This window comes from Diadema setosum, chromosome 18 (assembly GCF_964275005.1).
Source record: "Diadema setosum chromosome 18, eeDiaSeto1, whole genome shotgun sequence".
NCBI lineage: Eukaryota > Metazoa > Echinodermata > Echinoidea > Diadematoida > Diadematidae > Diadema > Diadema setosum.
In genome coordinates, this window is record NC_092702.1 from 4512442 (window position 1) to 4529515 (window position 17074).

The 17074-nt window shown below is 38.8% G+C and overlaps 1 protein-coding gene across 1 annotated transcript in view; it reads right to left on the minus strand.

The window, feature by feature from the left end:
• Window positions 1-17074, minus strand: part of LOC140241937 (ATP-dependent RNA helicase A protein-like) — a 38932-nt gene that overhangs the window by 14518 nt on the left and 7340 nt on the right. The window contains exons 7-20 of the mRNA XM_072321684.1: window positions 11898-11944; window positions 10653-10789; window positions 9962-10063; window positions 8856-9008; window positions 7970-8044; window positions 7010-7201; window positions 6555-6696; window positions 5656-5738; window positions 4670-4826; window positions 3607-3707; window positions 2561-2659; window positions 2078-2192; window positions 794-888; window positions 325-398 (exon numbers count right to left, since the gene is read on the minus strand). Of these exons, the coding sequence (XP_072177785.1) occupies window positions 325-398; window positions 794-888; window positions 2078-2192; window positions 2561-2659; window positions 3607-3707; window positions 4670-4826; window positions 5656-5738; window positions 6555-6696; window positions 7010-7201; window positions 7970-8044; window positions 8856-9008; window positions 9962-10063; window positions 10653-10789; window positions 11898-11944 (1572 nt within the window). The remainder of the gene's footprint in view (window positions 1-324; window positions 399-793; window positions 889-2077; window positions 2193-2560; window positions 2660-3606; window positions 3708-4669; window positions 4827-5655; window positions 5739-6554; window positions 6697-7009; window positions 7202-7969; window positions 8045-8855; window positions 9009-9961; window positions 10064-10652; window positions 10790-11897; window positions 11945-17074) is intronic.

Sequence of the window (17074 nt, forward strand, 5' to 3'; positions counted from 1 at the left end):
AGTTTTCTTTCATTACATCGAGATTTCATTATAGCTGAATAGTAAAGTACATAAAGATCTATAGATAACAATTTTTGGTCCTGAATTTTTACTTTGTTGAAACAAGGATTTTGTTACAACCATGTTTGTCATATCAAAAGTGCAATGTACATGCACATTTTAATCACACAGTGAGAAATGCCAAACACAATTTGATCATCTGACCAGGACAATACATAAAACATAATCAATGATCCTGACAAAATCTCATCAGTCATAATGAATACAATGTATCCCAGTGTCACATCAAGAAATTTTTGTGTCCATTATTCATGGAAAACTCACTTGCAAATGTCAATGACATAGACTACGTCGTTGATCGTAATGCTAGTCTCAGCAATGTTGGTGGACAGGATGATCTGTAGGGATAAAAGAAGAAAAAAAAGAATCACTTTAATAATGAGATCACAAAGCTTTACATCCTGATAACTGCAAAACATACTGAAAATGCCTTCACTGATAAAAATGATTGCTTTAATAAGTGACAGCTTTGGGTGTGAAACAAAATCATGGCACCCATATTTTAAGAAAATTATTATCAAAGTGATAATTTACCTCCCAAGTGTGGGATGCTGCCTAAAGCTCCTCACAACATCAAATAAGACCAGCAACTATTCAAGTCATCTGATTCTTGAGTTCCTGATTGTCCCCATGATATAACGTGCAAATTTAGCACTACTTTTCCCCACTCTTTGATCGCAGAGCAACAGAAAACAAAAGATGAGACAAGGGGTGTATTTCTGCCAATTCTCACCTTGGTGACACCCTCCGGCATGGTGTCAAAGACTCGATGCTGCTCCTCCTTGGGGATCTGGGAGTGAAGCGGGAGGATGCAGTAGTCTCTTCCACCTAGAAACAGCAGCAAAAAGAATACCTCAAAGCTCTTGTAGATGGTAGATTTTTCTTACTCAAAGGGAAACTATCAAGACCCGATTTATTCAGTTATACATCACAAATTCTACTATCTATTCTTTGGTTAGCACTCAACAAAGTCAAGATACTATTCTCAAAGTGTGAGATGCCACGTACCAAAGGTGTTGCATCACATACACATTTGAAATACCATTCCTTACTCTTGCCACATCCTTGATAAAATGAAGGAGGGGGGGCATTCATCAAACTTGGTAAAATGCTCTCATGAAAAGGTGTGCCACAATTCATCAAATATTGAATACCTTTTATTCAACTTTACAATATAATACACTGAATGCACAACATATGTTACGAAACACAGAAAACTACTTGCTATATTCAGGACACATCTTATCCACACAATATAGGACACCATTTGCTTCACTTGGCAATACCCTCTACAAACCTTCTTCTTCTTCTTCTGATTAAGTCTGCCTCCTTCAATAGAATGAAGATTCTTGCAGACTGGTGCTATTTACATTATAATACAATTTATTTACAGATATTTACAAGCACATGGAAAAGTTGACGAAAAAACTAGCCACTGTGATCAACCGTTAGACGGTTTCGAAATGATCCCACAGATGGCGCTGAAACAATTTCTGACGACAGGGAATTCCAGTTCCTGACAGTTCTTGGGAAGAACGAATGGCGATGCGATTCAGTTCTCGAATATGGTACCTGATAGGAGTGTGGTTGCGAGGCTCTCGTTAACTGAATAGCCTGTTTGATAATATAGTCCTGTGCTGAAAGAGGAGTGAGATTATTGTGTATTTTGTACATCATAATTAGCCTGTCATTTTCTCTGCGCTGTTCCAGAGTGGTCCAATTAAGTTCTTGTAGCATTTTGGTGACACTCGAGGTGTTATGGTAGCGATTTAAAGTGAATCGCGCAGCTCTTCTCTGGACCATTTCCAGAACAGTAAACCTTGCAATGCCACTCATCAGAAGCGGGGAAAAACACAAAATAAAACAAAAATTGGATACCAATTACTAAAATTTGGATGGAAGCTACTCACCCAATAAAGGATACCTCTACCTCACTGAAGCGATAACATTCATAACACTTTAGACAAACTTCACAGGATTTGCCACAAATTTGGATTAAAGTTCAGACACCACTTACCAAACTTGGGGTGCTCCTGCAGGTGGCGCATGAGGGCAAAGATCCAGTTCCAGCCGGGCAGGAAGATCAGAATGGCTCCCGGCACACCCAGGCCTCCGATGTAGTTTAGCAAGGACTGGAAAATTGAAGAGAAAGGATTGTGGGCTTGCAAAGACCGAGACTACAAATGGCTCATTCAGACTAAAACGGAGCATGCCATGTTCATTCCCTCCTCACTCCTGTCGTATTCAGGTGAAAATGTGACTCAAAATGCATGAAAAATGGGGAAGCTGCTTACACTGTAGTTTTGCCAGAAATGCATAAAAACAAAAAAGAAAACGTCTGCAAAAAGTCACTATCACTGAGATTAAACTCATGACTCACTCAAAATCATAGCTCACATTACTAGTAGTTTACTGCAGTCTATATCTCAGGTGTATACCAATACTGCATGACAAAATAGGAATATTTACCAAATGTGGGGGGGGGGGGGGGAGTTCTCACCTCAATGAGTTCAAAGTTCATCTCTTTCTCACTCATCTGCATGAGCGCCCTCTTTGTCTGCTCACTGTATTCACCGCTGACAACCTTATTCATGTTCTCCTGCAGCAAACCAATGACAATGTTAAAAGGGTATGACATGTTATGTGCATTAAAATCACTTCATTCATTCAGTAGGACACCTTTACATGTTCCTACAGCACTAGGGGTAACAGCCTTGACTGCAAAGCAAAATGGAAAACTGGAGTTAAAAAAAAGACTTGTATTGCCATTAAGTGAAAAATTGCCCTCCATTTATGTAAATAAACGCAGATTACTGTAAAAGCTGTTAATTTCACATGGATTTAATTTTCACAAATTTTGAGAATCGCTGTCGGGCCATGAATTTAACAAGATGAGAAAATATAGCAGACAGATAGGCATTAGTATACTTTACCATTGCCTCGGTGTCAAATCGTGTAAACAACATCTTGTGAAAACGTCTGAGACCTCCTCATTTGCAAAATTCTGTATGCAAAAAATTACAACTCTTACAGTATTCAATGTTGTAGTAGTGGCCATGACAAAAAATCATGGGCATACATACTCGGGTTGGACTGTAAGCAACGATCTCCTGATTGCTAGAAAGGCATCATATCCACTACAATACCCTGCTTTCGCTCAAAAGCCAGTGGTTTTTATCCCTTATAGCAGTGGGTATCGTGTCTGTATCTATTCAAATTCATGTGTTCTTGTGTCAAGATGCTTTTATTACCACTGACTGACAAATTGCCCTTTACCAACTTAATAAACACCGATTATTCAGTTTTTTAGTTGTAGCAACAATAAAAGATCAGGGGCATTCATACTCAGTTGGACTTGAACCAACAATCTTTTGAATACCAGACAGGCATCATATCCAACAAACTACCTAGCAGACTCTGGTCACATTACACTAATCAACACTAAAATGCCATATTTTGTGCTCCTGTAGTGGGAAGACGTCTGTACCACTTCACAAAAACTTTCACTGAGAGAGAGAGAGAGAAAAAGGATTGTCAAATTCTCACCTCATCATCCGCATCATCGTCATCATCATCCCTCCTCTTCCTCCTCCGATCCATGGTAGGCACAAAACCAAGCATCTGGACGATGTCTTCCAGGTAGTACTCTGAAATTTGAGTCACAGAAACATGTCAAATTGGTCATACAAAGCACTACTGTATTGAGGACTAATGTCAAGCATCTTGCGTAATACACCCAAGAACACATTTTGCAGTTCATACTATTTCAGGTTAATGTTAATAGACACTGCTGGTTGCCAGCTTATTGAGCAATCAGAATGTGTGTGTGTGTGCTGTCTGTGTAATGAGCCAGACACACCAACTTTATTTAGGCCTTAAGCATTTGATATGATCGGAAGAATGTATTCAGTCATTAAAAAAAAAAAAAAAATAATAATAATAATAATATACGGTAACTAACGTGTCTAGGCTTACTAAACTGCTGCATTGACAGTGTTTTAATCTGAAATTAGATCTTAATAGTCTGTAAAGTGCACTGATATTCTTAACAAGTCTGATATGCCCAATATAAAAGCTAGTATTACGTGTGAAATGTGATTGGTAGGTTGACATGGGGGGCATACACATATATAAAGGCATTATATCCAGGCAATATGGTTAGGATTGGTCTTTGTTTGTTTGTGTTTTTAGTGAATCATTTTGTTCAACATTGAATCTACAGCTGTACCTATCAGCTGCCAAATGTTTACCTGTTAATGCCTCAGATGCGAATAACAACTTTAAAGATTAAATGGAACATCCATAGAGAGTTGTCCCAACCCAATTAAGTGTGTCTTGAGATGGCTGCTCATGAATTTATACTCATTCTTCCCGACAAAGAAATTATAAAGTTGTAATTCCTCTAACATTTTCTAGCATATAAAACACATTTGATTGAATGCCATAATACCAATTGTGTTTAATCTTCAGTTACCAAAACACTTGATAAGTCTGTACATTGATTTTCTATCAAGTGGATGAGATGTATTCAAAATTTCCCATTAATGAGGTGAAGTATGGTGATTGTTGGTGGAAAACTTCTCGGAAAGACACATTAAATTATTCTTACCTTGCACTGGATGTGCCCTGCCGTAGACCTCAATGACGGGGCAGTCGAGGAAGTAGTGGCTAAACATCGTGGTGTCAATGGTGGCTGACATCAAGATAATCCTCATGCCTGGGTTGGCGTTCAGCATGTCACGCAACACCACAAGGAGGAAGTCAGTCTGATGGTGTGATGAGATATAACAACCATAAAAATATACAAATTACATGCATTCATTTCATGAAATGAAGAAAAATATAATGTTATACTGCATCATATGTTATGTATTAGTGCACATAAGTTGGCTCCAACCTCTATTTCTTTTGTCACACTTTTCTACATCGGCATAAGGGTTTTTCTATGCATCTTGTTTGGGCTCCATGACATTTGCTCCTGCGGCAATTGCTCCCATGAAATATCTGCACACTATTAGCCAAACATAGATTCTACCCACAAACATAACCCTAGACCTAATGCTAATCCTCACATCATACTAAACCTAAAACCCTATCACAACCCTTACCCAAAGTTCTTGGAGAAAATAAGACTGGAGCAACTGTCACAGGAGCAAATGTTATGTCATCTTATTTGGTGTTGCCTCCCCACTCATCTTTATCCATCACAGGTTGCCCATGCGTGAGCTTACGGATCATCACTGGCCTTACATTACTTTTCCCTTTGTTTGCTCTCTATCTCTATTGCTCTATCCCCCTTCCGTCCCTGATTGGCTCCTTAATTATGGCACCATGGACTATCTGTACTCCACCCACGCAAACACAGACCCTTTCAAATGCATTTTGATCTGCACCACACAGTGCCTTTCAGTTATTAGAGACATCTCTTCACATCGTGTACCAACTAATGGCAACAGCATTGTCTTCATTGATCAGCATTTTGATAATATTTTTACAAATGAATACACAAAGATAAAAACAACCAGACACACACATTACACCAACTAAATATTTGATGGCTCTAGGGGAAGACAAACACACACATAAAAAACTCACATTAAGATCTCTTTCATGGATCTCATCAACAATCACATGAGAGATGCCACGAAGACCAGCCTCCAGCTTCCTCAGCAAGGTACCTGTTAAAGAAATTTAAAAATAAATAATTACATAAATCAAAGAAAATCTCCCATTTTCTCTTGGTGTCTCTACCCAGTATTGGCATGATACTGGCAGACTGAAAATGATTTCAACTGATAATCTCTCTCACAACATGCACATGCATATATATATTTGTGATGATGCCTGTTTTGGGGGAAGAAAGAGACCAATGTACGTCATAGATATCAAATCCTTCATCATATCATAATCACTGCACTATCACATCATGATTGAAGAAAAATATGATGTCATAGCGGAAGGGGTTATAATATAATCTGCTGCATTTACTAGAAAAGGGAGATACCAAACACGTCATCAGAGCAACACAAAAACTATGTAGGCAAATGGAAACAGAAATGAATATGAGAACATTATCATATACTAAGAAAAGTCACAATATTTGCGATGATTGAAAGAGAAAATGAAAAGAGCAAAATGCAATCTCCTCCCTCCCCTTTTTCTGCTCACGTATCAAAGGACTTGACAAAGTATCTTAATGACCTGATAGCACGGGATTCATGGGTGGCTCAATTAATTTGTTGCCTACCGGAGTACATTCGAAAACCACAAATAGCATCGGTCGGCGAATATGTGCTTTGGAGCGAATGCTCATCAGTAACGGTTGACTCCAGTCAAGATTGATTGGCTGTGTGTGTGTACTTACACAAATAAGTGATGAAGCTGTTCACAATTTGTTATGTGGATTCTCGAATATACCTAATCCGGGGCCAGTCTTTCTACTCCATGGTATCCCCACACTACAGGGTCTTTAAATGAGTAAAAGGTGAACCTACCGACTGTCATGAAGACCATAGCACCAAGTGGACGTGGTCTCACGGTGTCAAATCGGACGGAGTAGCCTGTACTGACACCAAGGGGTTCACTGCGTTCAAACGCCACACGCTCAGCAATAGAAATGGCACTGATTCGCCGAGGCTGTGGAGACAGAGCAAAGAAAGCCACTGATGAAATACTTCTCGTACATATGCCAGATCAATGAATCACCAAAGCATTTGCAAATGACCCTGAAAATATATCAAGCTCTTCAAATTGTTACACAGACCACACATGCGTAAGTTGAGAACAATTAAACCTTGAAAAAGATATTACTGAAAAAACAAACAAACAACAGTTAACCATCTGTAAGAATATCATAGCTTACAATAGTATCTGTTACAACCAGCCACTATCTCAAGATTAACATACTACAGGTATTACATGACAGATAAAGAGTATTACATGTTCTCACCTGGGTGATGCAAAGATTACACTCTGCACCCCGCCCTGCCCTGATGAAACTGTCCAGGATGAACTGGGGCACCTGAGTGGTCTTACCACACCCAGTGGCACCCCTGATGACCACCACAGGGTTATGGTCAATGGCATCCAGAATCTGCCGTTCTGACTGGACAATGGGCAATTGATGACGCTCTTCCTGGATCTACATTATAAAACAGGAAATCAAAAACAATTGTAGAAAGTCACTGATTTCTCTCCACTTACTTACTTGATGGTTTCAACTGTCACTTTTAAAGAAATATTATTAATCTAACTTATCGTCTAATATCTATGGATTTTAGTTTGAAACAAAAAGAGGATGTCCATCAAATGTGATGTGAGCCTAACTCATCATTATCATTATTGGAATGACTGAAAATAACAAGCAACACTTCAAAGTCTAAAGAGACAAAAACAGTAAAATAGCAATGCAGTTGTGTTGAAAAATTATGTACTCAACTAAAGTAAATCGCAGTCTTTCAATGTGCATTGTATTCATGATCAAAGTTGATATCACCCACACAAATACACATGAATTGTTGAAATTTCATTGATAGCCAACACATGTGTCCACCACTTAGCTGCATGGTGGAACTACGGTTTGTTAATTATGTGCGATATTCATCCAGATGTTGCTTGCATCATCTGAATGAATCAAAATGGATCAAAATCATCATCTGGATGAATCAAAATCAATCAAAATGCAGCATCTTTCAAACATTAATCTAAATCCACTGCAGAACACAGATCTTATCATTGCAAAATATGTACCATTTCTTTACTTTTGAAACACATTTATGACTAACTATGGACCTGAGGTTATGAAGAACAAGATTCTTTACATCCTTTGATGAATGGCTGTGCAAGAAATATATTCCAAGAATTTGCGAGCAAAGACACTTGTGACTATTAGAAGAAACTAACGTCTTACCTTTCTGAATTCTGACATGGCTTCTTTTCCCCGATACTCTTGCTGCAATTCTGCACTGACTTGCTCAAGGGTCATCTGAGGGAAGATTTACAGGGGTAAATTATCCCAACATGAATGCAGGCAACAGAGAGTACACACTGGTTTTGAGCAGTGTCATGGTATCTATGTAAACTATAATGGCAAATTTTCAATAAAGCCTGCAGGATATATTGCTAAACAATCACAGTCAACTGCATTCCTTATAATGATGCAAATTGATGATCGTAGCAAAGTAATGCATATTGAGTGAAGATATGAGTGTACTTGAGCACAGCAATCACAAACAGACAACAGATGAAATGAAAGTGCTACTTGCATTGCCGAAGGGCAATCTGTCGATCAGTTGCAATATTTCCATTGGCTCTCCCATTTGTTAGGACAAGGTATAATATATAATATGCATTGACAAGCAGCATTTTCTACATATACTTAGTATTACAGCTTACACAAATTAAAAACACCTATTCCTCCATTTTGGAAAATGCTTCATTTTATGAGCTGACATTCCACACTGGCAACATGATTTTATTACAGCATGGAAAATGAAGGACTCTTGGCATACAAATATTGCTTATGTCCTAAGCACAGATGACATTCAACCAAACTGCTGTCCACGACAAGTGAGAAGACTCACATGCACTAGGGGACCATTGTCGATGTTACAGTCGAGCTACAGATTCCAGATTTATTAGCAGACATTCCACACAGGCAATATCATGATTTAATTATGGAATGGAATATTTTGAATGTGAAATTAAGTTCTACTGGTATACAAATGCTGCTCACTCCCCATACACTGACGGCATTCGCATGATCTGATATCAAAGGCAAGTGGAAAAGGACTAACATGCGCCAGGGGACCTTCATCGATGTTACAGTTGAGCCAGGGATTCCAGTTGTTCATGGGTGGAGACCAGGACACACCCGAGCTTCCCCTGGGTCCCTCAGGGTTGTCAAATTGCTGGTTCTTGGTGTCGGCGCTCAGCAACACTACTTCCTCCTGTCAGTGGGGACAAGAATCATTCTTTTTGACTTGGTCGTTGAGACAATTTTACCAAGTTAAAGTGCATTGATCAGTTTGATTGGAAATGCGATACTGTAAAAGTGGAAATTTTCGCGGTGTTGAAATTTTTTCCATTTTGCGCAACCAGAAGCTAGTGCGAAAATAAAAGCACAAGAATATTTTTGCGTACCATATGTTCCAGTAGTCGATGTCTCGACTCTGCAGAATTAAAAACATATGAGACACTTCTTTGCCTGCCAAGCGTGAAAAATTAGTAGCAGAAAAGTATCCAATTTTACAGTATACAACAGACTGCTTATCATTAAAATCATGAGTGATTATTGACGTTCTTCAGAATTCATTCATATTTTTAAGATGACACACACACACACAAAGATAAATGACTGCATTCATTCAGGTTCTACTTGTCAGAGTAGTAACCTCTCTCATCACCTACCTGTACTGTCATTTCAGTCTGTTTAAAAAATGGTTTGTTTACGCCATCCTAAGATTATTGTTTACCCTGGGGAAGCCACTATAGACAGGTTTGACTTTAATACACGTATATTGACTTAATGAAGCAAAGAAAACAAACAAACAAACAAAAAACATACAATAAATTCTTTTGGAAGGATAGGTCTACTAAGCTGAGTTAGTCTTTACATAGTTTTGATCAGTGGATCCTATCATTATGCATTGATTCCCTAGTTCAGGTGTACAAGGCACTTTCTGGCATATCGAAATCCATTTCTGCTTTCTTCCTTCAATCATTGTATTCCTTTCAAGGTTCACATTCGGGTAGGAATCTACGTATGTCCTAACTCTGGACATTGATGATCTTATAGACAAAGCAAATAAGTGAGAAAGATATATATTGGTGTATTCTGCTGCATGTAGATTCACATCCTATGTGCTACCAACTATTGAGGCTCCACCATGGGTAAACTTACAGGATTTGAAGGAGGTGGGACTTGGTTAAGGTTCAGCTCAAAGAGAACGTTGGAGAGGCGATCCTCAACATCCCGTAGTAAGGACACAGTATATGGCTCCAGCTATGACCAAAAAGAAAAGAAAGAAAGAATGGAAATATGAATTTTGTAGTCAATCATCAAACCTGTAGATGACAAACTTCGATGAAGCATGCAGTCCCCCACTTTGGGGTCTGTAAACAAACAAACACACAGACAAACAAAACACAAATAAACAATAATAAACAAACATTCCGCAGGGGGGGGGGGGGGTGACTTAGGGGCTTATAAGGGGAGGTGGACTTACTTATTCAATCAGTGGAATCTGTGGATTTGATGGGAGTTACTCAAGCATTTAACCAGTGTTAATGTGACACAGAAAATATTTTTGATGATCTATAAATCTGTGACTATGCTGCATGCTGCAACATAAACATAGGGAATTTGTGCGTTATTTGATCTAAAAATTCTTGCGCTTGGAAGCCACCTACATCTGATAATACGCATGTGCACCCTTACCTGTACATGCTGTTTCAAATACCAACTGCAGATTTTTATAGACATTTGGAGGGCTGATACTGAAAGTTAAGAGTACTTCTATATCATTAATTAAGAGGTGTTTTTTTGCAAGCTTTGACAAAACCTGTGGCAGATTAATTGTCAGAGAACTCACCGAGTCAGCCTTCTTGGCTTTCCGCTCTCCGCTGAAAGCCTCAATCTGTTTGAGATGGTACAGCTGTCGGACCAGAGAGAGGGCACAAGACAAGGAGGCCGTCTTCTTGTTGGACCCCTGCTCCCTCGCATGAATGGCTAACACAAGACAAATGTGAAGTAATGGTCAGTCCTCCACTGCTACCAATAATGGAGGTATCATCCCCCTCCCCCCCCCCCAAAAAAAAAACAAGGCAAGTGCCATAATGTGTCTCGCCCATTCGCGTACAAGAAATTGTATGCGAATGGGATATTAAACAATAAAAAAAAAGAGATATAACAGATAAAAAGAGATATAAAAGGGTGAAAATTTATGGCAAAAAAGAAACGTGCCATAAAAACTTAACATTGGGCCTTAAAGTTCATTGACCCCTGCCTGTGAGCTTTGACCTTGAGGTGACCTTCATTTATGGTAAAATGTGAAACTTTGTATGACCCCTCTTCCCTCGAAGTTTGATTGCAATTGAAGTCCAGAATAAAGAATTATTGAAGTTTTTGTAGCGTTACGGACAGACGACAGATGGATGGACGGACAGACGACGGACGGACGACGGACGGACAGACGCCGCAGGCGATCCCTTAGTCTCCCCTCACCTCCGGTGGGCTCGACAAAAATTGTCTACCTTGTCATGACTGAGGTACATGCAGCAGCGCATGCTAAAATTTTCTCATTTAACTATTAACTAGAACAAGATGTACACATACAATGTGTACCATTAGAGGAACAGAAATGGATGACAACTCCAACCATCCGAGCAAAACATGAGAAAATTGCAAAAAGCATATTTATCATTTTTCGCTTTGTTATTTATGAGGATTGTCAACCCATATTCAACTTCTCTGGACAATACGCATTGTTTATATGCAGAAAGCATGCCTCATACATAACTGTATAAATGCAATAATGGTCTAGAATACCACAGCATGCAAATATATTTTGAATCATATTTTTTGGAGATACACATACCTAGTATGTGATTCTGAGATAATAAATGATGTAAGCTACAGGATACAGCATACCACTGAAAACAGCAACAGAATAATTCTGAATTTCAAAGAGTTGTGAAACAGGCTTATCAAAGTTAACTACAATTTCTCATATCGAAGGTTGCATTCTAACTCTTGCTACTACATAGAGGGTTGTTTCACACTGATAGACCAATAACTAGCCAATCTTTCTTTTTTTCTTTTTGTTTTTTTCACTTACTGCGGCGAATGGAATTGATGTGAATCGACATCTCAGCGTAGAAAGATCTGAAAAATGAGTTGATTCAAATGTGAGGTCTGTGGAGTAGATATTCTTTTCATTGCTTTTGAGTACAAATACTCAATAATTCGAATCATTATCTTGAAACTCACACACAGCAATACAATTTCTGACTCAAAATCGCATACAAAAATAAAATGGTGAGATAAAATCATTAACATAAATAATTTTTGTACATTTTCATGTTTCGAGTCTGCAGACACACAGACTATGTGCCCATGTATATCCATACACTTGTACTTTTCTCAGGTTCATACATTCATATCACAGATGTAATTCTTTCTTTTTGACATAGGTATAAATACACATAACATGTACATATCTGCTATGGACTGTATGAACATGCATATCAATTCTCTTGGTATGACTCATACATGTATCCATATGAAAAACACTTTCACAGATACAATATACCATACAAAGTACCAAAATTAGAGTAAATCACTTAAATAAAAATTAAGTATTTGTTACCGCATAAAACATCTGTGCAATCTATGCAAAGACCGTGACCAATCAGAGAGCAAGCCCATGACTGGTACTATATGTGACCCGCTACAACAAAAGGATCTGAAAGTCGGGGGAGGACAATTTTCTGAAAATGGCATGACATTATTCCCTTACTCTCTACTTTAATTTCATGAATAGCACAACTCATAAAAGTACTCGGTTGCGGAGATATCGATGATATTATTAGCGCATGTCAAGTGGTCGAGGAAATCAGAGTTTCGAGAAAAATGCCTTCAAAGTTTTCCTTCCTACACTATCATGATCAAGGGGAGGTGAGACAGTTTTCATCGCTTGACAATAGAAGGCATGCTCCTAGCGACCTCCGCAATGTTCATTCAAGCCTAGCGCCAGCGGTCTATGCACGACCAATCTGTAATCAGGGTGCCTTGCACTAACCGATAAGATCACTCCCTCGTTGCTAGGGGCGGAGTCTAGCTGCGGCGCCAAATCCAAATCTTCGGACACATTTCTGTTACGTTGAAAGTCGGAAAATCATGGCCCAGAAAAACGCTGATTTCTTGCCTTTTCTTTAATCATTTAGCTTCGAAATTTCGGCAGATGATAGACAAAACATTAGACTACAAAATTATGCCAAAAACAGAAATCCAATTGTCTTGACCAATTTTGATGATGTGACTTCAAACATCGATTTTCTCGGCTCAGCTGTCAGTGACTTTAGGATAATTTTGTTGTAGTGGGTCACATATATCTTAATTGCTGATGAGCTGAAACCATAGAAACCAAGTCATATGACATATTTTTTTAGACAAAGGCATGAAAGTCTGAATATCAAAGTATGTAATTTTAAAATTCGATTCAAGTAAATTTACTGTGTGTGATGTGTCTTCTGACGTGCAATATATAAATTCTTGCCCTACAATACATCTGAATACTGTATACGCCAAATACTTCGCGAGACTTTCATTTTCGTGAATTGCCCAAGTCAGGTGCTATTCACTAAATTAAAGACATGTGAAAATAGTGACTCTGATCCCGATATGAATGTGACACACACATATACATTGTACATTTCTCAGTCTAGTACAGTACTGCATGATTGTGAATTTAACCACTAGCAAAATCGTCCTGAAGTCCCAATTCGCCAAAATTCAGACTCGCTAAATATATCGATGGCGTATGCAGTAACCCTTCAGATGGTTAAACTGAGGCAAACTAAAACTTGAATTTGAGGGCATAACAAGCAGTGATGCATTCAGACAAGACCTTGGCCCATTGCATAAAACTATGGTAACTTTACAATTAATGGTAAGTCTGCATACCAATGGTAACTACCACAGCATCACTATTACTGTACATAGCCAATCAAAGCCTAGAGATCACTGATGGTTACCATTAATTGCACAGTTACCATACATTGTGAAGTTACTATAGTGTTATGCAACAGGGTCCTTGTTATATAATCCGGGGACATTACTAGGGGGAATAAATGCAACTGTAGCTGAATATCACAACATCATACTAACCAATTCCAGTGAACTGGAAAGCAGTCAAGCCATCCGTTCTGGTCCAAAAAAAAATCAGCAGAGGGGCCCCCCATGGTACTCTCACCCGCCACCCCATTCTTAGAGCCACCACAGGAAAAGCCACAAGCGTATGGTGTAGTCCTTTAAACCACTGCACAGGGTGCAGAGGGCAGCCACGCTGGACAATGAGAAAGTTTTAAAGTGGCACTATCATGTAATGCAGTGTATCACCTGTATGTTTTTGCTTTTCGGTATATAGTTACTTCCAGAAGTCAACCGGTTTTACAAATTGTTCAGGATTGCTACAATCACAGGCTCTTTTAATGGCAGATTCAGAGAGAAATATGACTTTCCTTATATCATCACTAAGAGCATTACCTATAACATCATCTATAAATCTTTCATTTCATCACATTTCAGGTGAAAAATGAACTTCAAAACAATTCCAGTCACTTTGTCAGAATTCATGAGCAAAGACGTAATCAAGCTGGAAGGAGATATCTGCTTAAATTAGTTTGAGTACTGTTCTTCAAGCAACATTTAAGTCTTGCTAGAAAGGTAATATAGATTTTTAATAGTGAAGTTAAGCTGCCATTTGTCCTATGTAAATAGCAATCCATCATTCCAAATAAGGTGATACTCTGCATTGGGCCACTGCAACTCACACATGCATGGCTGCCCTGTGAACCCATGAATGTCTTTGTGTTTTGGATTAAGACACCAAAGTTCATAGTCTTCTCTTTTTTGTTTTCAATCAACATGGTGCAACATGGACAAACTTGACCTCACACCAAGCATGTCCAGTTGGAATTCTTTGTACAGTAAATCTTCCTTTAAATTTGAGTAATGTATAAAGTGTTTAGTGATTTCATTGTCAACCAATCCAATCGGCTTTGACAGGAGTTGATTTTATATTCAAGATACTGAATAGCTGCAAGTTACACACACAACTCCAGACTGATTTAATGACTGATTCTAACCTCTTGGCAAAAGTCTAAGGTTGTCAGGACATGCTTGTTTTTGTGGCAACTTGTAGCCTTGACTAAAGCTGCCTGAATTCTCTTTGAAGTAGACACAAAATGTCCAAGCTATTTGTAAATGTATGTTTAATCTATGCACAGTAAACAATTTTGAGTCACATATCACCAAGTTCTAATATTTAGACTTGTGCCAAGTGATCAGAACAGTGCTCAGGCTCTTCAATTTGTCTGAGAGGTCAAGGAGTCATAAGAAGGGTCATGTGATTACAAACCATGTGATCCAGATAACATCACCTGATTACATGGTGAGTAGCACATGACACTTCTTCACTGCATATTGCTTGTCGCTTTTCCTCTGGCATAGGGCTCTTCATTCCCACAATTTCTTTTTCTCTGATCTCCAAATCATAGCAATAATTTCATGTACATTTTTACTCCTTTTGGCTACATATGTTCTAAATAACATGTACAGATTTTAATTCACCTACAAGATTTGTAGTTGATTTAAAAAAAATTGCGGTAAAGTTTTAGCTAAAATAAGATAAGTAACCATGGTCAGGAGATCAGGGAAAAAAACCAACACACACATGACAACACTTGCTCAGGACAAGAGATGTCATGTGATAACAGACCATGTGATCAGGATCATATCACCTGATCAAATGGTGAGTATCACATGACATATCTTCACTCCACTTTGCTTTTCCCTTTTTCCCATGATTCTGGCACCATAAACTTCTATATTAATTGTTGTTTTGCTGTTCCCTAATCAACAGCTAGTGGATGCTTTGGATGAAATGACTAAGCTACTCTCAGGATGATAAATTGGACTAGATTCTGTCAATGACAGTGGTCCGTGATAAGTGAAGGACTACTCTCTTTTTACTTGTTGTAAAGCTCAAACACCTGTGAAGACAATTCATATCACTGTTATTACAACGGTGCAGTCATGAGTCGGTACAATCAACATTCAAAGTGAAACACTTGCACAGACACTCTATAAATGACAAGACAAATTGGCAACAATATCTCTTTTACAACAGTGAATTAAGAGAGACCCCATCTTTACTTTCGAACTCCAAGATCTTTCTTCCTATCCAGAAAATGCTACTTGCACCAATAAGAGCATCAAGCAAATTCTAAAAGCAGGATGATTATAAAGCAGTAATAAACATATGAAGCAAACACACTACTGATCGCACAACCTCTGGTATATAGCATTCTGTATGACAAGCATATATGTATATGGACTTTATGGCAGTGTGGGGTGGTTATTTTTGGTTTTCATGTAGAAAATGTTATTACAAAGTGCATCTTAAAGACACCCAGTCGCGAGGATACATGGACATATTTCAGCCGCGGGCGGCAGCACGTAAACTCGCTTCCGAAGTTGCTACGAAGCGAAATGTGTGTGTGCGCAAGACATCCCTAAAGCAATGTATCGCGCTATAGTATCTCGTTTGCTCGCTTGATTGATCTGAGCGCGGGGAGTACGTTTTGTGTAATGTGAATTGAATGTATGGTACGGTACTGTGTGATGCAATGTTCGCATGAGCTATAGTAGCTAGCTGCCTATACTTGTACGACTACAGTGTACGCCTTCTCTTCATCGCACCGTCGATCGTCGTCAGTCGTTAACTACACTGTAATCGTCAGATCAGATTATATATAGGTAGGGTACATGGCCATCATGGACGATGACACATCGTCATGGGTAGCGGATATTACCGCCGAGTTGTCCATTCTGAACGCGGACGATTGGGTCGGAGACCCTGTGTCTTGTGTAGCCCTACTACATATCGACCACCCTTATTGAAACCGACCGCGTATAATTCGCGCACTGAACACTTTAGTACGCACTTCTCTGCGCGCAAAGCACATAAAAATGGGTTGGCTTTGAATGTAGATGAGGATGGTGTGGGAAAACGCGATAATTCATTGTTCATTAATGGTTTTAATCAAGGACAAAATTTCAAATGAATATTTTCACCGAATCGTAATGACAGCACAATGTAACGTCTATGGAAGTTTCTAAAAGGCTTCTAAAAAGCTTCGTACAGCACGGTGTTCAATACAACTCGGTTTGCGTGCATTGTCAATGCAAAAACAGCGGTCGATCCTATTACCGCGATTTACCGCGGGGAGC